This window comes from Muscardinus avellanarius (assembly GCF_963383645.1).
Source record: "Muscardinus avellanarius genome assembly, chromosome: 17".
Lineage (NCBI taxonomy): Eukaryota > Metazoa > Chordata > Mammalia > Rodentia > Gliridae > Muscardinus > Muscardinus avellanarius.
The window spans coordinates 26,914,455-26,938,985 of NC_137803.1; the positions used below are offsets into that span (position 1 = coordinate 26,914,455).

General features: G+C 51.3%; 1 protein-coding gene across 5 annotated transcripts in view; it reads right to left on the reverse strand.

Annotated features, from left to right (window-relative positions):
• The window catches only part of CTIF (cap binding complex dependent translation initiation factor), a gene marked incomplete at both ends in the record, with an annotated part of 236,827 nt that overhangs the window by 180,502 nt on the left and 31,794 nt on the right, over positions 1–24,531 (reverse strand). For all 5 annotated transcript variants that reach the window (XM_080714534.1, XM_080714533.1, XM_080714532.1 and 2 more), the window contains one exon: positions 18,374–18,449. In XM_080714534.1, coding sequence (XP_080570660.1) covers positions 18,374–18,449 — 76 coding nt within the window. The remainder of the gene's footprint in view (positions 1–18,373; positions 18,450–24,531) is intronic.

Consider the following 24,531-nt stretch of genomic DNA (forward strand, 5'->3'; position numbering starts at 1 on the left):
AAGTTGCTGAGAGCCTCACTAAGTAGCCGAGGCTGGCTTCGAAGCTGCGTGATCCTCCTGTCTTAGCCTCCCACGTACTGAGATTACAAGCCTGTGCCACCACGCCCGGCCTTCATTCGGCTCTGAGCTTCCTTGACAGGATAACGCGTTCAGGGTGATGTGGAAGGTGAGCAGGTGCTCGTCACGATGCCATGCCCAGGGACAAATGTCACCTCTTTGTTCCACATCTAGTGCTTGCTCTTCCTTATCTGGAACACCAGGACGAGGCAGCTGAGTTTGCCGTGTTCTCCCTGGTGGGTCCCGGTTCCCATCCTCAGCGTCCCTCACCCAAGCCTCTCCCAGCTGTACCTGAGATGGCAAAGTGCCGGTGGGAGAGATGAGTCCTCGCCAGTGGCTGGCTGGAAATGGGGCACTTTCAGGTAAAAGGACACTCTGAGTCCTTGCCCTGCAGGCTTTGCCACCTGGAGGTGGGAGCAGCTAAGTGCAGCTTGCAGACCCTCCCTCCATCGGCAGATGAGCTCACTGCCCCCTCTCACCACCAGGGTGCAATGTGCAATGCTGGAAAACCTGCCCTGCCTGTCTGTCTGGAGGGGATCCTCGCTTATTTAAATATTTCCAGAAATGAGCAGGAATTCTCAAGAAAGGAGACTAAAGCTCCCAGAAGTTCTATTCAAATGGTTTTCAGGAACTGCAGAATGCACGGCTTGTTGAAATGTGAATTGGCAGATGGCTGGGACAGTCTGTACTTTTTATATGAGGCTTCTGGGGCCAGGCTACCGCTGGGCGAGAAGTGGGGGCCACATTTCCTAGTAACCCCAAAGGGAAGAGGCTCCGTGGCCACAGAGGAAGGCCGCAATGCAGAGCCCTGTGAGTCTCCAGGGCGGCTCTTGTGAGGCAGCTCTGCTCTTCCGTGCACACAGTGGGCCCGCACACTCGATATGGAGCCTCGGCAGGTACTGGAGGCCCCATGATGGACTGAGCGCCAACCCTGGGTACAGATGCCTCAGACGTGGTGCAGACCAGAGCCCTGCACTCGGGGCCCTGGAGGCTTACCCAGGTGGTGTTTCTCTCTGGAGGGGTCCAGTTCAGAGCCAGGCAGGGAGTGGCTAGAATCCCAAGGAGGTGAGGACAACATGGCCTTATCGCTGGGCCCCTGAGCACCTTTGCAGAGTCTGAATGCAAAGGGAGATCTTCCAGGCCCCTCAGATGGCTGGCTGGGGGTTCATACTCTCTCCTATTTGCCCTTCCCTGGAGTGCGTGCATGTGTGCGTGCGTGCGTGTGTGTGTGTGTGTGTGTGTGTGTGTGTGTGTGTGTGTGACTTCCTAGAATTCTTTGAACAACAAGGAAGAAAAGGACCTACTTACTGGCATTCAGATATATGCCCCTGCCCCCTTTAGACTGTAGCCACAGTGGAAACACATCCAAGCCTTAGCCACTGGCCAGCCCTCCTGCCTGGACTCAGAGGACAGGGGCAGCATCTGCTCCGCTGGCGGCTCCTGACAAGTGCTCTCAGCTCCGTCTCACCCTCAGCTCTTCCTGTTATTATTTCCTGGTTTAAAAAATCTCACCAAGTTAGATTTCTGACTTACGGGGTGGGTGGGTTGACCAGAGCACATTAACTTTAGCTCCGTCTCTCCCATTCATAAACAAAGGTATAAAGTCACAAAAGCACAGAGGAAGAGAAAAGGGATTTCGACCTTGAGAAGACAGGAAGGGAATAGAGGGGAAGCCGGAACCTAGCACAGCAGGGATAGTTATAGCCTAAGTTGTCTGCAGAGAACACTGGGGAGCGGTGCGCTGATGCGGCCTGCGCACCCCGTGGCCACTGGACATAGACCCGGTGGTCTCATGGAGCAGCAGGGCTCCAGTGAGCACCCGGGAACCCCGGCCCTGGCCCTAGAGATGGCAGCCCGTCTCTGCGGAGAATGAGGTTCCTGCACTGGCACACCTTGGAAAACCAAAGCAGACATGTGTTAGCCAGCAGCAGCAAAAGGTGACAGCCAGTAATGAGCATGCACCTGGAGGGTGCAGGGACCACGCAGAGCTGTGTCCTCCAGCCAGCGCCTCCTCCTTGGGGTTGGGGGCCCAGAGGAAAATGAGTCTTTGAGGAACACAAGGATACACACAATGCTTTTATAACCAGTTTTTCTTCTAAAAGCAGGCGCAGGAAGGTACAGGTGTAGCCCTAGAAGGAGGGTAGAGCCCACGACCCTACACATTAGGAAGCCCAGGCTCAGGCTCAGGCCCAGAAATGACCAGCGGTCCTCAGGTCTTCTGCTCACGTTAGACCCCTGGATACAAGTGCTTAGCATCTCCAGTACGGAGCTCAGCCTGCCATGCATCACTGGTATCATTCGTGGCCTCGGTATTGCCAACTTGTGGTCACCCCCTTTGCAGGCAGCAGTCTGCGCTTGCTGTGTTATTTCTATGTCCGCTGCTTGACACCTCGCAAGCTTCAGGGTCATGGCCGGCTGCTGCCTGGGGCTCTGACCGTCAGCCACTCCAGCACACAGATACAGGATGGCTGGCCTGCCCACACAGAGAGAGCAATGCCAAAGGACAGCTCCAGAAGGGTGAGCCCAGCGTGTCCCCCCATCTAGACACCAAGGCTGTCCCATATCTCCACCCAGGTGGTGCTCTGACCTGTGGCGAAGGTTTCTACCTTGACTGGCATGAAGGGCTTTGGGGCCCAGGGATCATCTGGGCCTGGCCAGCGACAGGACTCTGGGTGACTGCGTCATCCCTGTGTCCCCCAAGCCTTTGCATATTCTTATCCTGGGCTGTCAAATAGAGCAAGATTCTTTGTCCTTCAGTTGAGCAAAGTGATGGTAAAAAGAAAAAAAGAAAAAAAACAACAACCAAACCAAAACAAAAAACCTAACTAACCAAGCATCTCAGCTGCACCTCCATGGGGATAGAGTAAGGTGGTATCAACGACTCACTGGATTATCTCCAAGTTGTCAAAAGCCAATCACCTGCACGTAGGTCCCCAGGAGGTGGTTCTCAAAGTATCTTATGGGAGCCGAGGGTGTAGCTCAGGGGTACAGTGCTTGCCTAACAAAGCCCTGTAGCCAATCCCCAGTACTGCAAACACATAGCTAAGAAATAAATTTTAAAAATCAAACTAGCACTTCTTGGAATCAGCGGGCAGGAAGGCTTGTTAAAATGCAGGCCAGTGGGCCTGCCTCCAGAGCTCTGTTTCAGAAGGACTGAAGTGGGGCCCGCCGTGTGCATTCGGAGAAAGTTTCCAGGTGACTCTGATACTCCTGGCCACGTGGGGAGCCTGACGCAGGGTGACTAAGCTCTGGATCTGCTGTGTACATCGCCGGGGGCACACGGTGGGAGAGAGATGTGCACCCCAGTGACCTGGAGGGCTGGCCCTGCTCTAGGCATGTATTCAGTTGCTTTTGGAGCCCAGGAAATTCAGCAGACTTCAGGACACAGGTAAGTGTGTTACCAGGGAGGGCTTCACAGAGGAGGTGACCTTCCAGTCGTCTCTGAAGAACAAGCCTGAGGCAGGCAGACCAGATGTGAGGGACTTGTAGGCAGGGGACTGGTACAACTAGACCATGAGTCCCAAGATTGGCCACCAAGACTAGACCACAGACAGGCTGGGAGTCACAGGAGAGAGGCCTGTAAGGCCAGCAGGTGCGGGGGACAGAGGCAAATCTGGGGTTCTCCATAGGCCTTGGGGATCAGTGAAGAATTTTTAAGTGGAGCTATTAGAGGTTTGGTAAAACAGGCCTGTGTCCTTGTTTGTTTAGTGGGGCAGTGGGCAGAAGTTCAAGGTGTTCCCCAGCTTTGGCATGCTGTGTTCAATGGGGTGGGGGGAGAGGGTGGCACCACTCAGCCAGGGATGTAGCACGGGTACAAACACGGGGACCTAACAGCCACTCACATACGCATGGTCTCGCACCCGCCATCTCCAGAGCCCGAGGCCAACTGGGAGTAGAGGCAGGTGCCTGGAGGTGTCCCCATGACTCCTGAGATTGGCGCCCCCAGCCCCCACTGCTGAGCAGGGCGAGAGGCCTGGGATTGTGCAGGGCCTCACAATGGAAGGAAGAGGGTGTAGGAGGGAGGTCCCTGGGCTGACCCTGGTATTGTTCTTGGGCCAGAAGAAAGCTTCCTCCGGCAGGGCTGCCACAATGTTAGAAAAAACGTCGTACAGCCAGCGAGAGTTGGAGTGTTGTGGGGGGGCCGCCTGCCGGCAAGCCGACCAGACAGCCCAGACCATTCACAAAGGCCTGCTGGAGAGCACGTAGCCCTGTCCGCCCCCACCGCCACTCCTAGTGACGGGTCGGGGTAAACGAAAATAACCGGGCTTCTCCGCCCCCAAACTCGCTGCTGCCAGGAAGGAGAACTGTGATCAGAGACGGCTTGTTGGCTAATAAAGGAATAATGGATGCTTCGACACCCCCCGGCCACACCTTCCTCTTTCCCCTGCCGGGGCGGCTCTGTCTGCTGGCAAAGCGCAGAGGCAGGTGCATGAACCAGGACTGGCCCAAGTCACCAGGAGCACCACCGAAAGGGTGATGGCGCTTAGACCAGCTCCTGGGAACTGCCTGGCAGGGGCAGGTGGGCTGCAACCGGGTGGCCCTGCTCATCTTGGGCCATGAGAGAGGCTGGCCTGACTGAGCATCATACACAGCATCCCAGCTCACAGTACTGTGAGCCTGGTACCTCTGCCAGTACCTTCAAGCCTGCTCGTTCCCCAGCAGGGCTGGGGAGGGCATACTGGCCATGTTTTTGGCCCAGCTGAGGTCCTGGAGGCTTCCCTTGGGCCTGCTCTTCCCCAAGCTTTCTAAGTCTCATGCTGGACACAGAGTGGTCCCCATCTGACTGATGGAGACGCCTTACACTCAGCAAAGGATTTTGGGTGAGGTCTGCCCCAAGCAGAGCTGTGTGGTCCAGCTAAACTTTCCAGTGGAAGCAAGTCCTGTAGCCTGGGGACCCTGGCCTGTCCCTAACACAGTAGTACAACGTCTATCCTGGCCACTGAAGGCAGATATGGACAATCCTAAAAATTCCTTCCAGTGATCAAGAGGACTGGTCAGATCCTTGCCCTAGGCTTCCTAGGTTTTCCTTCCAACATTTATTTCCCAGCTCAAGAAAATCAGTTGGGTCCCCATTTGGTCAAGTCCCAAGGCCTGAAGGGCCTTCATCACACCTTCTTCATGCTCATGAAAGTATCTCTCAAGGGCTCCTGGGCCCCCACCCCCATTCTCAGCAGCCTCTTTTCCTTCTGAACCATCTGCTCACTGACTTCCCCAGCCCGTAAGGCCCTATTCTCTTATCTACCCACAGCTCCACCTCCCAGCCACCCAAGGCCAAGTTTAGGTCTCCCTCCTCCAGGAAGCACAAATACACCTCAAAACTGGCCCAGAATCAAGTCCCTCAAAGGCCCAAGAAACCTCTGAGGGCATATTTGGCCCTATTTCTCCAGGGGGGCTTCACTGGGAGGGGGGAACATCTGAATAGGGCTGGGAAGGGAGGAGGAAGAAATTTGGGGAAGGGAGAGGGCTAGACACACTGGGAAAGAGGAATGGGGTGAGTGCAAAAAGGTCCCTAGAGACAGGCTTCTCTTAGTCAAAAAATGGTAGGCAGATCTTAGTCTCGGAGGGAGCTGCAGGAAAACCACAGAATCTCTGTCCCCACTTCACCCCCTCCAAAAAAACTCACAGAAGGGGCCTGGTGGACGGCTCCTCAAGCACCCAGCTTGCTTCCTGTTGTACCGATGCCCCTTAGTGAGGCTCTTTGGCACCTGTAATATGTTTTCAGCTTACGGATAACTGCCATCCTAGGCTGTGGCTTATAACTAGACTCACAGTACAGCTTTGCAATGTTAGTCAGAGGGTTATATAATTCCCACTTGATAGATGAAGAAAAGAAAGCTCAAAAAGAATTATTAGGGGTGCATTATATGTATAGGACTGAAAGGCTTTTTGACCAGTACTGTAGGTGGACTTCAGATTTTTTTTTTTTTTTTTTTTTTTTTGCAGTACTGAGGATGGAACTCAGGGGCATTGTACCCCCAAGCTACATTCTGAGCCTTATTTTTTAGTCTTTTTATTTTTTGAAACAGGGTCTCACTGAGTTGCAAAGGGCCTCACTAAGTAGCTGAGGCTGTCCGTGAAACGCGATCCTCCAGTCTCAGCCTCCCGAATGCTGGAATTACAAGCATGAACCACCCCCACCCTCCTGGACTTTAGAATTTTTGCCACTTATTTTCAACTCTTAGGGCCTTTTTTTTTTTTTCTTCTCTTGCTTATATTTTAGATCAGTGCAGTGTCTGTCAACCTTTCCTGCAAAGTGCAAAATAGTAACTACTTTAGGCTTTCTAAGTGTAAGGAGCCGCACTGCAGCCACTGGGTTTCGCCACTGAGACCAAAGGCAGTCATGGCCCTTGAAAAATGTGTGTCAATAAAACTTTATTTGCAAAAACAGCCCGGAGGGCATGTGAAGCAGTTTGCCAATCCCTAAGACTCCAGCTGTGCTCTGGATCACTGAGGCTACTATGAGGGAGGCCAGCTTTTCCGGACCCATTGGAGCCAAGGCCAGAAAGCAGGTGCAACCTCTGATTCCTGTCTCCCGTCCCTGTGGAGGTGGGAAAGGAAGATTCGTGTAGGAACCCGTCTAGACCCAGTCAGTCACCTCTTCCCAAGGGACCTTCCTAGTTGTCACCAACAAAAGTCTTCAATGCCCAAATAATAATTTCTATAAAAAAGGCTCACAAGCCACAAAAATAACAATAGGCTAGTCTCGAAGAGCATGTAGCCCGTTCCCCATGGGCCTTGCTACCTGGAAGCCTCAGACAGGAAACCCTGAATTGAAAATTTTCTGGTCCCTTTTATTGTATGGCTGCCTATTTTTGTCTTGAGGAGGAAGCACTTGAGGGAGGGGGGCTCCTGAGGGTCTCCTAGGTAAATGCCCCTCCTCCATCGCTTAAGTGGGGCCTTGGGGCAGCGGGGGTGGGGAGGCCCTTGGAAACCTGTATGCCTAAAAGAAAATAAAAATCATATTTCTTCCCCTTTCAAAGCTGTCCACAGAGGCTTTCCTCTTCTTTTTCTCTTTTTCCATTTCTATGGCCTTCAGAAGTAGACAGAAAAGAGAAGATATCCATTTTCTTGTTCCTGCTTATTAAGGAAATGGCATTCACCCCTAAGTTGCTGTACGTGACTGCTGTCACCTAGAACAGAAACGCTTTCCCAGCACCTCTTCCTCTTCATCCTCTCTGCTGAGAGGAGTTGGGCTGCCGGATTCTAATCCCTGCCCTCCCCCCATTTATAAGCTAAGTTTGGGGCATAGTAACCGATCTCGGCTCTCCAGTCTGTAACATGATAACAGGATGAGCGCTCACTCCACAGGGAAGTTACGAGAATTTAGAGACAGAACACGCAGTAACACAACTCAGACAGGGCCTCGTGCGTGCGGGTCATTCCTGTCCTCTGCCACGGAGGCCCAGGTTCTGGACCCCGGGAGCTGGGTATGAGACCCCCCCCCCCATCCACGGGACCAACTCAGGGCTCATTTAGTCATGTGACCAACATTTCATGGGTCCCTGGATGTGTCCCTGTGGAACTTACATTTTAGTGGGAGAAGAGACACAAAATCTATAAAGTATGTGTGTGTTGGGCAGTGTGGGAAGAATAAATGGAGGAGGGTAGGGAGTGTGGGGACTGGATGGAGTGTTCAAAAGGCCTGGATAAGAAGGTGATGTCTGACCAAAGATGTCGCATCTGCAAAATGAGGTTGATAACAATATGGGGTGCACAGGACTGGGGGGGGCAAAGAAGATAAGAAAAGCAAGTAGCTTTGCAGGTGCTAGGACACAGAGTGAACACTGCGAGCGTCAGCGTTACTGGGTTATAGTCACTGCTGGGTTCTCAGTAAGGGGACCTCAGGAGAATGCCACGTGTTTTGTCTATGGGAAATGTACCTCACCTTGTATTTTAACTCAGTCCATCAAAAGTGTCTAATTGATACTGATGGACTGAATGAATGAAGTCATACCACCCCTCCCATGGGGCCGTAAGGAGGAGGATGGGCTGGGGTGCGAGATGCCCCCCCCACCCGGCCCCCATTCATATGCTTGTTTCTGTGCATCTTAGGATATTTGAATAATCCTTATGCCAGTGAGTGAGCATATCCTGGGCATTTGCAGAAGACTTGGCAACTGAGCTGATGTAGCTCTAAGGAATGATAAAGTCACTTTTTCCCATCTGGAGGGCTGGGAACCCAGCTCTAGCTGCTCCACTTGCAGCATCCATCCAGCCCCGGGCACCAGGGCCCATCACACCTGTTCCCATGCAGCAGCAGCGCCACCTGCTGGATCCACGAGGCAGCTCTGGCCTCTGCCACCATGTTTACTCAGAGCATCGGAGGTGGAGAAACCCTGGTTATTTTTCATGAGACATGGATTTTCATTCGGAAAGCTCTTTTTTCCCCTCAGGTTTCTCAGGAGTGGCATATGTTTGTAGAATATTCACCCTGTCTTTATATCTGAGGTCAAGCAGGGGAAGGAGGTACTAAACCCCAAGTTACGTTCCCTCCCTCAGGTCTCTTGTCCTTTCTCTGCAGCCTGTGTGAAGACAAGCCTTGAACATGCTCTCACAAGGTCACAAAGCCACCCTGCTTTCTGTGGGTCTTCTGGGACTCTCTGTAGGGTGTACACTGGGCGCATCCATGGGGATGGTCATTGTTTAGTGTGCGCCAGGCCCGCTTCACAAAGTGGACCCTGTTCTCCTAAACTAGCTCAAGACTAACGGGCCTTCCCAGGTCAGAGTGAACTTGTCATGAATTGCTGATGGACACAGAACGTAGCTTCAAAATTTCCTAACAGAAAGGCAAAACGAGAAGCTAGCAGGGCTATGTGGTTCTGACTGTCGGCCAACACATAGCAGACATAATGTTTGCCTGTGGAAACAAGAGAAATGATCAAAATATGTCCTTCGAGGAAACTACGGTCAAGCGTCTGGGTGGCTGGACAATGCCTCCCATGTGGGGTTAAGACACGATAGCACCCAGGGCAGCGTGTGGAACCAGGGAGCATTTCTGCAGGGCCCTTGGGAACCCAAGGAAATCTCAGGGTCCCTGGGACCATCCAGGGAGCAGAGGGATGGTTTTTCTAATGGTGATCATGCTTACCAGGCCAAGGCGGTGAGGCGGAATGCACAGTGTGAGGGGAGACTGCTTCTGAGTCCCACACATCATGGGGAAGGAGCTTGGAGCCTGGAGGGGGCTTCTGAGTCCCACACATCATGGGGAAGGAGGCCTGGAGGGGGCCTGGCACAGTGAGGGGAGGAGGAGGGTGTGCCAGGGGAGGCTTCCCCCCAGCCTTCACGTTGAGCTCAGTCAGCTTCCCTTGCCTCGGATCATGGAGATACATCTGTCCCCATTAGCACTGTCCACCAGCCCCTGTCCTCCCCAGGGCGGAAGCCTACACTTCCTCACTCCCAGGCCCCACCCGCAGCGGGAAGGTCAAACCTTTGCTGCCTCTGTTACCACCTCTCCTTTATTTTCGGGAGGAAAGGCATGAGCATTGGGTGAGGTCGTTAGGGGGACAATCTGCACACTGGACACTGAAAAGGAGGTAGGTCGGCAAGGACATCTTTGGCTGCTGGGGACCAGGGGACTTTGCAAAGCAAACCGCTAGACTGTGCAGCCTGGGGAGTGGTGTGTTGGCGCCCTCTAGTGGCATCCAGCCGCTATGCAGCTGTCTGTCCTGGTGGGGCCACACCACCACCATTCTAGATCCTGGGGCCACCCTGGGACCAGGATTACAAATGATGGGGCAGGAATACCCATGTCGATGCCAATACTGCAGGCTGGCCAACTCCCTCCACTCCTATGAACACACCAACGACGCAGGCAGGCCACAACACTGTGGGTGGCAGGTGAAGTTTCCCCAGCAACCGATATAAGCCCAACTCTGGGTTTTAGCTTCATTCTTACCTTTTGGCCCCACCACCTGGACCATGACTGAACCCCAAATCCACATCACCTCCTGCTGCCCTCCACTGATCAGAGCTTTTGGGGAGAAACACCAGCTTTGACTCGCCGCCTGTGGCTGCTAAGTAAACACGGGAAAGCCTGCGTCTCAGCTTCACCTGCTTCCCCTCCAGCCACCACCACAGGGAGGCAGATCTCAGGCACCATCACATCACCAACATCAGTCCTCACTAATTTGCTAGGCCCTTTCACGAGTGGGGAACCATTCCTGGCAGCTGGGGTCCTTAGCAGTACAGGTATGATCCCGGGACATGAGCACCTAGCTGCCCTGCTTCCCCCAGCTCTGTGGGCAGCTCAAAGGGGGCCTAACAGCCCAGCAATGGGGGTCCCCGAGGTTAGCACCACAGTGAGACTCACCACTGAGTTCACGATTCACTGTGGAAATACAGCCCGGTAGGGTGTTGGTTGATACCCAGGTATATATATACCCAGGTATATATATCTGACCCCCAAAGGAGGCAACACTCCCTAGAACCACGCACTCCTCCTAGGAGCCTGTGTGTGACTCCCGGTGAGAGATACACTATTGCTCCCAGGAGATCTGCAAGAGGCATTAAGCCTGGGGCCCACTGGGCCCTCTGCTCTGTCCTCCAGCCCAGGCTTTAGCAATTGCACTGCACTGGGGACAAAGGAAGGGCACGCAGAAAAAGGACCAGACTTTACCCTGCAGGACTCTGGCCTGGGTCTGGCACCACCATCTGCTCAGGCATTTCTAGCTTGCAATCTGTGTTCGGGTCTCGTTTCCTCTACTAGTCTGTGCCCTGCTGGGGACTGTGTCTTATGCAATTCTTCTCCAAAAGGCCTGAGGAAAGCATTTGCCCAAAAAGATTAGCTAAGTGCACATATGAAGAAAAGAGGAAGATTTGGCCGAGGCATCTACTGCCTGCTGAGCAGCTGTGTGCCCTCCTCCCAGCCCTTTGCATCTGGGAATGGTTAAATGACTGCCTGCCCAGTAGGATGAGTGGAAGGGACACTGCCGGCCAAGGCATTGAAGACCCAGAGCATGGCTCTAGCTCACTCTGTGTCCCAGCCAGGCCACCCTGGATGCTGCGGCCAGTTGAGCGGCAGGTCCACAGATGGGATCCAATAGGACCCCTGAGCCCTCAACGAAGGGCCAGAAATAGCAGTTAGACCTTCAACAGAACTTCAGAAAGGCAGAAATAAAATGCCATGCATAAAACCACTGAGATGTGGAGATGTGTTTAGTACCATAAGTATCTTAACATAAAGATGATGGGAAATCATATATATATATATATATATATGTAAAGTACCATAGAAATACACCAACGAGAGCCTAATGAGGTCAATATTAAACTTGTCTAGAAAGCCCGCCATGTGTGCATGTATGTCATTATCATTATGATTTACATTATGATGTAAGACCATAATGCACCAATAAAATTATATATATATACTTGTCCTAGAAAATGGTAGGAAAAATGCAGAGGCAGAGGGAAAGGATGAATATCAAGATGGACAAACATCCTCTCTCTCGGATCCTCCAGTCACAAGAGTGCGTGTATTTAGGATACTCCTCAACGGTTCTCACTCAGGAGGGCCTGGTGCAGGGCTGTAACGATGAGCAGACTCAGCCCTGGCCCTTGGGCAGCCACAGCCTAGGAAGGGAGTCTAACAGTTAGTGAACTGTGCGCTGTGACGGGGCGGGAGCAGGGACCCCGCGTATCTGAGATGGCATCACGGGAGGGGCCTGAGGCAGGACAGGACCCATTCTGCGGGGACAGGGCGAGCTGGGTTCCGGGCAGAGGGAACTGGCTTTGAGAAGGCAAAGGAGATGAAAGACCAGGGCGATGGGGAGACAGGGCGGGGTGGGGGAGCCCAGGACAGAGGCCAGGCGGGTGTGCTGGGTCAAGTCCCAAAGGCTCCTGTGTGCTGAGGAGTTTGAACTGGGGCAGAAGGGGCCAGAGATGGGGGCCCGGGTCTACATGGGGTGAGAAGATGTTGGGGGATAGAGCTGGTAGAACTTTTCATGCCCGTCTTCTTCTGGAGGAGAGGCGGAGGGCAGGTGAGCTCAGCTCAGGCCAAATGGCGTCAGCCTCTCTCCATCTTGCCTCAGGTGGAAGGAGAGGGCAGCCTTGAGCTTCTCTCTTCTCCTCAAAACCCACCTTCTGTCTGGGGGGGTCCTCAGGAAGCCTGCTCATCTTTGTCCAGGCCAAGACTCCTGTGGGAGGGCTGAAGGTCTCCAGGCTGGGGTGGGGGTTTCCCTCCTTCAGTGGTCTTCACTTGGGTGCATGGTACCCTCTAGGTGAATTTGGAAGTGGGGGGTATTTTGGTGGTTACCATGACATCCTTTTTAGTGAGGTGACACCCTCTTTAGTGGTATTTAGTGGTGAAGGCCAGGACCCCTAAACATACTATTTGTATTGGACAGCCCCAGACAATGAAAATTTGTTCCAGTTCAAATGCCAACAGCCAGGATAACTGACCCTCAGGAACCAAGGCTGGACACTGGATCCACTGGCCCTATATATGAAGGGCTTCAGGGAAGGTAGGATCAGTCCACTCTTTCAGGACCTGAGATGGTGGCACCAGAGGCCTGTGTTTGGGGATCATGAGATCTGTTAGCCTCATCCTAAGGGGACCCACATGAAAAGCAAACACCCCGGGGATCGGTCAAGCCATGAGCAAGGTCAGTGGGAGCTTGAGGGTTTCAATGCTTGCTTCTGACTGGAATTCTCTATCAGGCTTTGAAGCAACAGGTTCCTGGTGTATGATTCAAGGGTGCGGTCGCTGGGCTCCAGGATGGCCCCAGTGACCCCGCCTGCCTGGCACACACACCTAGGTGTGGAGCTTCCTGCACTGCACCAGGGTTGGTCTGTACAGGCATCTGATGGCGTGGGGCCATGTCACTTTGAGCCGAGGTTGTAGGACTGTCACTTCTGTGCTGGATGCTGTGGCAGCCTCACAAGGGATCCCGGCCCAGTGCCACCAAGCCTCCCTACACCCCAAAGTGTGTGTGACAAGAAGTTTGTTGTTTCAAGCAGTTAAGTTTTGAGCAATTTGTTACAAAGCAATAGGTGACTGGTGCAGAGGGTCTGGGGTAACAGCCAGACAGCTAAAAGCTTTCTAGTCTGAGAGCTTTCCCAGCAGTGCCGATGTGAAACTGTGGCCCTAAGCGTTTGTCATGAAAATGTGTGGTGTGCATGTGTTGTATGTGCATGGTATATGCATTCATATACACAGTGTGTGGCATATGTGCACACATGTGCATGTGTAAAGCCATGTGGCGTGTGATATGCACATATGTGTAACTGTGTATCTGCATGTGTTATGTGTGCCTGTTTATATGAATGCCCATGTGTGCATGTGCTGTGTGCATATGTTGAATGTGTGTTATATGCTTGTATATACATGTAGTGTGTGGTGTGTACGCGACATGTACATGCGTGGTGTGTGTGTACCTGGGTGGCTGTTTATGTGCACATAGCATGCACCTGTTTACATGTGTGTCCATGTTCACATGTGTGTTTGTGTGTGCATGTGTTGTGTGTGGACATCAAAGTCCTTCCACTGTGTGCTCTGGACTGAACGTAGAGCCCAGGACCAAGACCTGAGCCCCAAGAGCTGAGCACCATGTGCCCCGGAGGGCTGGCCACACTGCTTGCTGATTCACTGCTCCTTGAAGGAAGAGAGAAAACCCTAGACTATGAAACCTCAGAGGTCCTGGGTATGAGCCTTCAGAGGGCTACTGTTTTTCAAAATTTATTTAGTAGTGGAATCATAGTGGAATCATTCCTGAAAATGAAACTATTTGTGGGAGATCCTGCTCTAGAGTAGTTCTGGGTGAGCCCGAGGGGTCCCTAGAGCTCGCCTCTCCAGCCTTCCCACTGCTCCCCACAAACCCAAGGTCTCCATAGCATGTGAACCCCACTGCAGCCCACCTGCATCACTTTATGGATGAGTAAATCAAGGCCTATGGGGGAAGGACACGCCACACAGCGATGGCAGACGTCAGAATCTGGGTCCCTCGATCCTGGTCCGCCTTTCTTTCTTTCTTTCTTTCTTTCTTTCTTTCTTTCTTTCTTTCTTTCTTTTTTTTTTAAAGAAGTTTATTAGAAAGATAGAAATACAGAAAATAGAAATACAGCCCCATGCCAAAATGGCATGAGGGGGTGACTCAAAATGAATAACCCCATCCTGGTCCGCCTTTCTGACCTGCTTGGGTATCACACAGAAGCAGAATCACATGTGGCCTTGGTGGCAGTGTGCAGCAACTGAGGGCAAAGCCGATAAACCAAGTTTCCTCATCCAAGCGGTTCCCTGCAAGCAATGCCCTCATCACCCAGGAGCTCTACCGGGCAGGGAGCGGGGCATCGATCACTCCCTTCTCCCACATCCAAACAAAGGGCTCCATAGCCTGCTCCTCCCAGGGAGTGGGGCTTCACTTGTAGCCTGGAGTCTTAGAATAAGGACAGCAGAAACCAGCAGGCACCCACTGTGTGCACACATTGTCCCTGTGCCTCCCATGAATTCAAGTGCTTAGTCTTTCCAACCACCCAATGAAGCAGAAAGGGTTGTCCTTGCCTTACACAGGAGGCTACTGGAGCAGAGCGAAACAAGGAGCAAGCCTAAGGCACCCTGCTAGTCAGTGGCCGGCCACGCTTCCTGGCATCTACATCTGGGCCAAGGGCTCAGTATGTGGCCTTTGCACCCCTGCCAACTCTCCTTTCCCTTTTGCACAGGAAGAGAGGCCTCCGAGCTGCTCCTTGGTCATCAAGCAGGAGCAAGTGGTCAGGCCTGTTTCTGCTTGACCTTGATGTATCCAGGCTTCTGGCCCAAAGGCCATCTCCACATTCCGCCTCGGGTGGGGCCCTCTGATTCCTCACCTCGATCGCTCTTTCAGATGCACCTTTCTGATTAGTAAGAAGTGCTGCAGGCATTTGGAAATGGACTGAGAGGGTGACCACTTTGCAGTATTTATCCTGTTACATTTAGAGCCATGCTGGCTTCCCATTAGCAGCGATGGCTAATACAGACCTTGAGCTGACACTTTCCTCTGGCCGACACACCAAGGCCAAGCCCTATTGTTGTTGTTGTCATTTTAACTCTCAAATGTATAGGAAAGTTGCAAGAACAATACAAATAACTCAGATTCTCCGCCTACTAATATTTCACCATAGTTATTCTTCTGTCCCTTTGTATATCTACATACCCCCATCACTGGTCTTATTTTAAGCTATTTGAAGATAACCGCAGAAGTGAGGCCTGGATCCCTCAAAGATACTAGTGTGTATTTCTCAAAAACAAGGGCACTTAACCACATGACCGTCACACAGCCACCGGTGTCAGGAAACTGACCCGGAAGTATAAGGACTGCCCTACTCGCAGACCCATTCACACTCCCTGTCCCAACAAGGTCTCTTTTCCGTTTTCTGTCCAGGACTTCAGCAAAAACCACGCAGTGCAGTTAGACATCACCTCCAGTGTCTCATAGTCTGAAGGCTTTCTCAGTCTTTTATGTCCAAGCAGTTTTGGAGAATGGTCCTTAAGCCTACTTCCTTGAGACCATACCCAGCCGTATTTTCTCGGAAGGGAAACCCCAGAGATGATGTCGGATTTTCTCAGTGCAGAGCATCAGGGATGCACGGTGCCCATCTATCCACCACTAGTGATGTTAACCTCCACCACCACCTGGTCAAGTTGGACCTGCCAGCTTTCTCCACCATAAACTACCACAGTTCCCTTGTAATGAGGTAAGCCAGTCTGCCGCACAGAGTCTCCAGTCTGCAATGAGGGAGTTGAGCGCTAATAAGCAGTGGTCTCAATGAGTTAAGAAGGTAGAGCTTAAAATCCAGGGAGCCCGAGATAGCTGGAATCTGCAAGGCAGAGAACCAGACAACAGAAAAATCTAAAAAGATGCAGGTCCTCGACTCTCTGGCTGTGTATTAATTTGTGTGTGTGTATTAGAAAACTTCCAAACCCGACTCCCCTTCTCCCACCAGGAAAAAAAAAAAAAAATAGACTCATCTCCTGAGATCACACGGGGCTGGAAAGTTTGTGTTCCTCTGGCCAGGGTGAAAAGACCTCCCAAGATATGGAGCATTGCACGACAATCTCAGAAGGAAATGTTGATTCAATAGTGGAGCAAAATTTGCCCTCCTGAGAAGTCTAAACAATGAGTCTTAAAAGGATTGGAATGTCTTGAAGTAACTTAACTGTGTTCTAGAAAAAAGACCAAATATTTAAAGGAACACCAGCTGACCCACCAACCAACAAACCCCCAGGACTTGGCCCCTGACAATGTAAACTTTTTAATATCTGGCATCTAATATAAAATTACCAGGCATTTGAGGAAAAACATGCCCACAACTAGGAGGGAAAAAAATCAATAAATAGAAACACATGGAAATGACATGGATGTTAGTGGAGAAAGACATTAAAACATGTATTAGAAATAGGTCCCATATGCTCAGGAAGACAGGAGAAAGCATGAAAAATGGAAGTTATAGTACTGGGGAATGCCTGGTAATCCCAATACATGGAAGGCTGAGACAGGAAGATTGTAGGTTCAAGGCATGCCTCAGCAACTTAGTGAGACCTTGTTCCAATAAAAAATTAACAAGGGGCCAGTAGTGTAGGTCAGAGGTAGAATGCCTCAGGGTTCCATCTCTAGCACCAAAAACAAACAAACCAAACCAAAACAAATAAAAAGCTCCATAGTACTGAGGAATGAAATCGACCAAATTATGTTATGTGTATGTACAAATGTGTAACAATGAATACCACTATTATATATAATCCTATTGCCCCAATACAAATAAATATATAGATAAGTAAATAAATACATTTTTGGCCATAAAAAGAACTTCTAGAGATAAAAAATAATATCTACAATGAAAACTATACTGGATGGGATTAACAGACATAACACTGCATGTAAAGATAGCAACAGGAACCATCCTAAATGAAAAAGAATCTGATGCTCTCCTTAATATGTGGAAGCTGGGGAGAAAATGGGTCATAGGAGGACTCTAGAGGAAGAAGGAGAAACTACAGATGAGCAAATAAGGCGACCTGACTGAGGGGATGGGAGGGGGAAGAGGGAAATTCCCTAATGTACACGATGCACATTCACAAATGTACTAGAGTCAATCACTAAGCCAAACATGAGAAGGAAGGAGGGGTGGGAGTGGGGTGGGAATTGGGTGAGGGCCAAATGAGTGATGTGTGCATGTCTGCCTCCACCACCTTGTACTCCATTAAGGTGTACCACTACAATGCACCAAAAAAAAAAAAAAAAAAAGAGAGAGGGGAAAAAGACTGAAAAGATGAACAGAGCTTTGGTGGGCCGTGGGGAAATGTGAAGACTAGCATATAGCATACAGATAGTCGGAACCCCAGGGTGGGGGAGGGAGGAGGAATAATGACTGACAACTTTCCAAAGTTGATGAAACTGTTAACCTCCAGGTCTAAGAAACGTAATAAAACTCAAGAGGAAGAAAAATGAGTAAGAACTGGCACAGCTCTGATTGAAGTGCTGGGGCTGAGCTGTGGGCTACTGCCCCTCTCCCTGCTAGGTTCAAGACAAGAGCAGAGAAATGAGAAATGGGCCAGGGACCAGGAAAGGCAGCACACGAGTTCAGGAGCGAGATGAGCAGGATGATCCAGGGGAGAGAAGTGGCAGTTGACCAGCAGTGGTGGACTCCGTTCCTTCAGAGGGCCCATGGCTCTAATTGCCCTGCAGCGGCCCCTCCCAATCCCTGGGAGCAGCCAGATCCCTGCGATTTCCACCCAAAGCCCAGAACTTTGGTACCAGGAACCTGGTTTCCCTGCAGCTCTGTTGAGCCAATCCTTTTTCCCAGAGCCTGGCCCCATACAGAGAAAGCCGCCCAATTAGTGACAAAATCAGCAAGCTCACAGGACACCTGGAGGCTGGCAGAACAACTCCACTTTTCAGAAGCTTAAAGATAGCCCTGGCCACACGGATGCCCCGCAGTGCGCCTGAGCACACCACGCTGACCACACGGACGCCCCACAGTGAGCCTGAGCAGGCCACGCTGACCACACGGACGCCCCACAGTGAGCCTGAGCAGGCCGAGGGATGCCCACCCACAGAGGCTTCAAGCCAAGGAGCAAACACTTCCGAGTTGGCTGAACTGCCAGTGCAGGACCTGTTTCACCTTGGGGACATCAATGCCCACAGCATGGTGGAGGGCAAGCTGCCACAGACTGTCTGTGCAGGACCCGCTGGTCCAGGGAGAGTACCGCCCTGCCTGGCTGCCAATGCTGTACATGCGGTTCACCTCTTACAGCACCAGGTCCAGCAGGAGTGTAGAGGGCCTGCCGGGCAGGGGCTCGGGATGAGGCCAGGATGAGGCTTTCAGAGGCTGCCCCTTCACCTACCTGCCAGGCCGGGAGCACCTTCTCAATGTCGTTCAGGTTGATGCTGTCTCCATCTTCCAGTTTCCCCTTTCCACACCTGGAGGAAAAGACAGAAAGGCAATGGGGAATATCAATGTCAAACACTAAGCCAAACATGAGGAGAGAGGGGGAGAATGGGGCGGGAGTTGGGTACGGGCTAATTGAGTGACGTGTGCATGTACGTCTCCACCATCTTGTATCCCATTAAGATGTATACAATGCACCAATAAAACATTTTTAAAAAGATGAAAGGCATTGGGAAGGTGGGTCACTCATTCTAATATCCCAGCCTGGCCTCAGGAGGGGACTGGCAGCCAGGACAGACCTGGCCCTGCCCTCCCTGATGCTGCAGGAATTGGTGGCCCCTCTCTCAATGTCTCATCCAACCCTCAGGGAGGTGAGAGAGGAACCAGGGTGCCCCTGATACCTGGCTGATGACATCTCAAAGCCTATCCCAAATGCCCATCCATCTTGCCTTACTGCACCAAAGGAAAATTCAGTGAACAGAGAGACCAGGCAACTTCCCCAAGGCCACACAGGCTGGCAGAGGCTGGCAGAAATCCCAGCAAGGCTCCCTTTCTCCTCGAATTGACTTCTGACCCCTTGAGCAAGCTTGCGCAGATATTATATATTGTGTCTTCAAGTCCTCTGTGGGTGGGAGCACCCTCAGGCCAGAGACAGTGGCCCCAAGCCATGGTCAAAGGTCTAGTTCTTTTGCATATTTAAGGATGCCGATCCTGGGGCCAAAATGCAGGGTTTGACCCTCAGCGGCATCCCTTGCTAACAGGTGACCCTGTGAGAGTCACTAAGTTCTCCATGTCTCATTTGTAAAATGGAAATAGCAATAATGCCTCACATCAAAGAGTGGTCAGAGGTTATGTTACTCGATGCACCTAAGTGTGAAGGTGCTTAGAACTATGCCTGGCACGTAATAAACACACACATACACACACAAATACACACACACACATAATATCTCATAGGTAAGTGGTAAATACAGATAATAAGTTACATAAAATTACAATAAAATAAAACAATAAGGTAAACATGTGGCTACTGCTGTGGCTACTTCTCCAACTACTGTCCTTATTACAGGGCATAGCAGCATCAAGGTGTCTCATTAAGAGCTGACTCTGGGACCACCCCATCCTCACGCAAATTCCTCCATTTCTGGTTGTCTTGTCTCCCCACCTGTCGGAGGAAAGACCACAGCTCCCCCTCCCCGGGTTGTGGCGAGTCATAACTCTTAGATGACCGGCACCCTGAGCAGCTGGTGTGACCCTCGCTGACTGAGGTGCGGCGGTCCAGGGCTGGTGGCAGCACCGTCCAGCCACAGAGTTCACGCACCTCTCAGTCTCACAGCGATCGCTAATTGGTGTATATATTTACCAAACATCTCGGGGTTTGGGCCCTGTCAACAAAGATGATCCAGATGCATTCCTGCCCTGCACTCCAAGAGCTTGATAGAGCCAGTCCTAGACTCTCCTACTGGGGCCGTGGGCCTGAGCGCCAGCAGGGGGCAGCATGAGACAAATGTCACAGAAGTCCTAGGGACGGAGGAGCCGGGATCCAGAGGAGAATCTGGTGGCCAAACCAGCAAAGGCTTGGGGTGGAAGGGAAGAATGGGGATACGAACTCAGCCCCATTAGGGTCCGTCCATCCTTCCTTCCTTCCTGGATTGAACCCAGAGGCATTGAACCCAGAGGCATTTTAACACTGAGCTACACCCCCATCCATATATATATATATATATATTTGAAGTAAGGTCTCCCTAGGCTGATGAGAGTCTCACTAAGTTGCCAAGACTGACTTCAAACCTGCAATCCTCCTGTCTCAGCCTCCCAGGTACTGGGATTCGAGGTGTGAGCCACCATGCCTTGCAGGTCCTCTGTTTCTTTATCCACCAAACAGTTCTGTGCCAGGCTCTGGGACAGGAGTTGGGATGTAGATTAAATAATGTCCTAAGCTAGTGGGAGAGTCAGCCGGGTGGCGCAATGGCCAGCGCTTTGTCAAAGACAAGTAGGACACTGCAGAAGCTGGGAGAGGAGCAGCATTGGGATGGAGGTGAGGTGTGTGTGCGTGTGTGCGTGTGTGTGTGTGTGTGTGTGTGTGTGTCTGCGCGCGTGCCCCTGGCGGGGTGAGTGTTGAGTTGAGAGCCTCAGTGCCGCACACGGAGACGCCCCACATCACAATGCTAGAGCCGGCTGGGCCAGCGGGGGCAGGCAAGGGCACTGGACGCAGGAGAGGAGAGGGCTGCCGGGACAGCCTCAGCTTGGGCAGCTGGGGCTGGGGTGGAGAGGGGCAAAAGAAGGGCTGGGCTACAGTTGAGGAGGGGAAAGGCCTGAACCCCAACCATCTTTGAAACTAATAAATCTGCCAGGTAGTGACAGGCTAGCCCATGAAAGCACCAACTGCTTGTAGTCTCCACCATGGCCAGGGGGGAAAGGGTTCTAGGGACCAGGGCCTGGTCCTGACTAGAATGGCTGACACCCCTGGCCAGTGATCACAGGGCTCCAGCTGATCTCGCCTCTGGCAGAGCCTTTTAGTAACCTGGGGGTGGGCAGCGGGTTGTGCACAGGGGACCAATGCTGTCCCTGACCACCCTGCCCAGGTTCCAAACTCCCCTCAAGACTGTAAGGTGGAGGGTAGGAAGTGGCTGCCAATCAGCTGAGTCACTACTGCTGATGGGGTTTCCAAGGCAACAGCCTGCTCCAATTTCTGTCCCTCCATGGAAACACAGGCTGCAGGAAGCCTTGGCAACCGAGTGGTACCCTGCCTTTGAAGGAGGTTGCGGCGGCTGGACTCCTGGAGTCTGTCCCCGATGTGGCAGGACTCTAAAAGGGACTCAGTTCCTGGCTTAGCCCCTGGGGGCCATGGGGTGCTGCTACACAGCAGCATCTCCCAGGAGTGGCAGGATTTGGCCAGAGCCAGGTGTCAGTGGGAGCTGCCAGGCCATTCTCTGCAACTCTAGCCAGCTCCTGCTGGATGGGTGAGGCTAGAGGAGGAACTCAGGTCTGTAGCTGGGGAGCAGGTGTGGCCCATTCCTACGGCTTCAGAAGGGGCAGCGCCCCTCAGCACGAGGGGCTCTTTCCTCCACAGTCATTTATCACTACGACCAAACAGCGTATTTGTTATAAATATGGCCAATCCCGAGAACTGGTGCCAACTCCTTTGGAAAGCTCAGTGTGCATCCCCCCACCTGCAGTCAGAAAGGCACACCATTGCCGGGTGTGGTGGCGCCGGCTTGTAATCCCTGCGCTTGGGAGGTGGAGACAGGAGGATCTCACAGATTCGAAGCCAGCCATGATAGTTTAAGAGACCCTGTTTCCAAATTAAAAAGTATAAAATATAGGTCTGGGAGTGTAGCCCGGAGGTAGAAGGGTTTCCAGGAACCCCAGTACCACCTCCCCCCCACAAAAAGAAAGAAAGGCACACCACCACTTTGCTCCCCTGGGCCTCAGTTTCCCCATGACTTTCACTGGCTGTGTGCTCCCATGGGACATGGGAGAGACTGGAGCTGCCGGGGTGATGCCACCTCTCTCCCAAAGCCTTTCCCAGGGGGTCATCCCCAGTGATCTCCTCCTGGCCCCTGTTGTATTTACTTTAACCTCCTCTGAGCATCATTTTTCTCATCTCTAAAATGGGGATGAGCGGGGTGTGGTGGCGCATGCTTGTAATCCCCGCGCTTGGGAGGCTGAGACAGGAGGATCGCACAGGTTCGAAGCCAGCTTTAGCTACTTAGTGAGGCTCTCAGCAACTTAGAGACCCTGTTGCCAAATAAAATATATAATAGGTCTGGGAGTATAGGCTGGAGGTAGAAAAGCCCCTGGTTTCCACCCCCAGTACCACCAAAAATAAACTAAAATAAAATGGCGATGAGACCATCTCTTGCCCTGGGGTGCTGCTCAGGACAGGACCAGTGTTGCCAAGAGAAGGATCAGCCTCTAGAATTGGGATGGAGAAAAGCGCAGCAGTAGGGGGACATGCCAGGGGCACGAAGGTGTCCAATAATGCCAGTTCTGTTTAGGTCTGAAGTAGAGAGAGACAGTGGTGGGCAGAGGGGAAGGAAACGTTTTTTTTAAAAAACCACCAATACGATAATAAAAACAAACACCCAAAAAAGCAGAGAATAAGCGAGGGCGAGGATGTGAAAGAATCAGAACCCTTAACCCTTCTTTATTGCTAGTGAGAATGGAAAATAATCCAGCGGCTTTAGAAAATCTGGCAGTTCCTCAAAAGCTAACCATAAAATGACCACATGACACGGCGATTCCACTCCTAGATATCTACCAGCATAACTACAAGCAGGAACTGAAACAGATACTTGTGTGTGAATGTTCACAACAGTATTATTTACTAAATCCAAAGGGTTTAGTAAATATCCAAATACCCACCAACAGATGAATGGGTAGACAAATGGCGATATAGCCATACAATGGAATATCATTCAGCCACAAAGGAGAATGAAGTACTGATACTTGCTCCGAGGTGGATAAACCTCAAAAACATTCTGCAAAGTAAAAGAAGCCTGACACCAAAGACCATGCACGATCCACTCCCCTAAGCATTCAGAATAGGTGCATTCATAGAAACAGAAAGCAGGCTGGTGGTTGTCTGTAGCTGGGTGGGATGAGTTGTGATTATTTAATGAGCATGGGCTCTTCTATGAGGGTGATAAAAATGTTTAGGAACTAGATGAAAGCGATGGTTGCAGAACATTATAAATATATTAAATGCCACTGGACTTCACACTTTAAAATAGTTAATTTTAGCTGGGCGTGGTGGTCCATGCTTGTAATCCCAGCACTCAGGAGGCTAAGACAAGAGGACCATGATTTGCGAACAGCCTCAGCTACTTAGTGAGGCCCTCTGCAACTCAGCGAGACTGTTTCAAAATAAAGAATAAAAAATAGGGCTGAGGGTGTGGCTCAGAAGTAGAATGCCCCTAGGTTCCATCCCCAGTACCATAAAAAAAAGAAGATAAAATAGTTATTTTTATGTTATTTGAATCTTACCTCAACAAAATTAGGAGCAGCAGCTATCTGCCCCACAAACGTGGCTGAAGCCAAGTTTAGGTCCTGAGGGCGGCCTGGGCCCAGAGATGAGATTGTCTTTTTTTTGTGGTGGCACTGGGGATTGAACCCAGAGGTATTCTACCCCTGAGATACACCCCAGCCCAATTAAAAAAAAATTTTTTTTTGAAACAGGCTCTCATTAAGTTGCAGAGGCTGGCTTCAAACCTGCAGCCTCTCAAAAATTGGGATTATAGGTGTGTTCCATCATGTCCAGGTGAGACCACTTTGTTGTTGTTGTTGTTGTTTTTTTTTTTTTTGTAGTACTGGGGATTGAACCCAGGGGCATTCTACCTCTGAGCTATACCGCTAGTCCTATTTTATTTTATTATTTATTTATTTGCAGGTCTGGAGATGGAACCCAGAGGCATTTGACCTCCGAGCTATATCCCCTTCCCTATTTTTTATTCTTTATTTTGAAACAGGGTCTCACTAAGTTGTAGAGGGCCTCATTAATTAGCTGAGGCTATCCGCAAACCACAATCCTCTGGTCTCAGCTTCCCGAATGCTGGGATTACAAGCAGGCACAACCACACCCAGCTCCTATTTTATTCTTTATTTTGAAACAGCGTCTCACTAAGTTGCAGAGGGCCTCACTAAGTAGCTGAGGCTGGCTGTGAACCTGTGATCCTACTGTCTCAGCCTCCCAAGTACTGAGATTACAAGCCTAACCACCACACTGGGCTATGAGAAATCTTTGGATATTAAGATAACATTAATATATGAATGTATGTGGAGATAACATTAATGTATGAAGCCAACAGAGGGGAGTTGAGCCTGTGAAGCTGACCCCCACACTAGTGGTTCCCAGAGTGGGGTCCCTGGACCAGTATCAGTATCCCCCAGGGCCTTGTCAGAAATGCAAATTCCCAGCCCCTCCCTTACACCACTGGAACATAGACTTGGCATGGAATCAACAATCATGTTGGTGATCTGGATGCATGCTAGAGTTCAGGACCCACTGGCCCGGGGTAGGGGGAAGTGGGCCCTCCGTGAGTGGCCAGGAACAGCCATGCTGGGCTGGAGAGGTCCAGGAAGGATGGAAGGATTCTACAGAAAAGCCAGGGA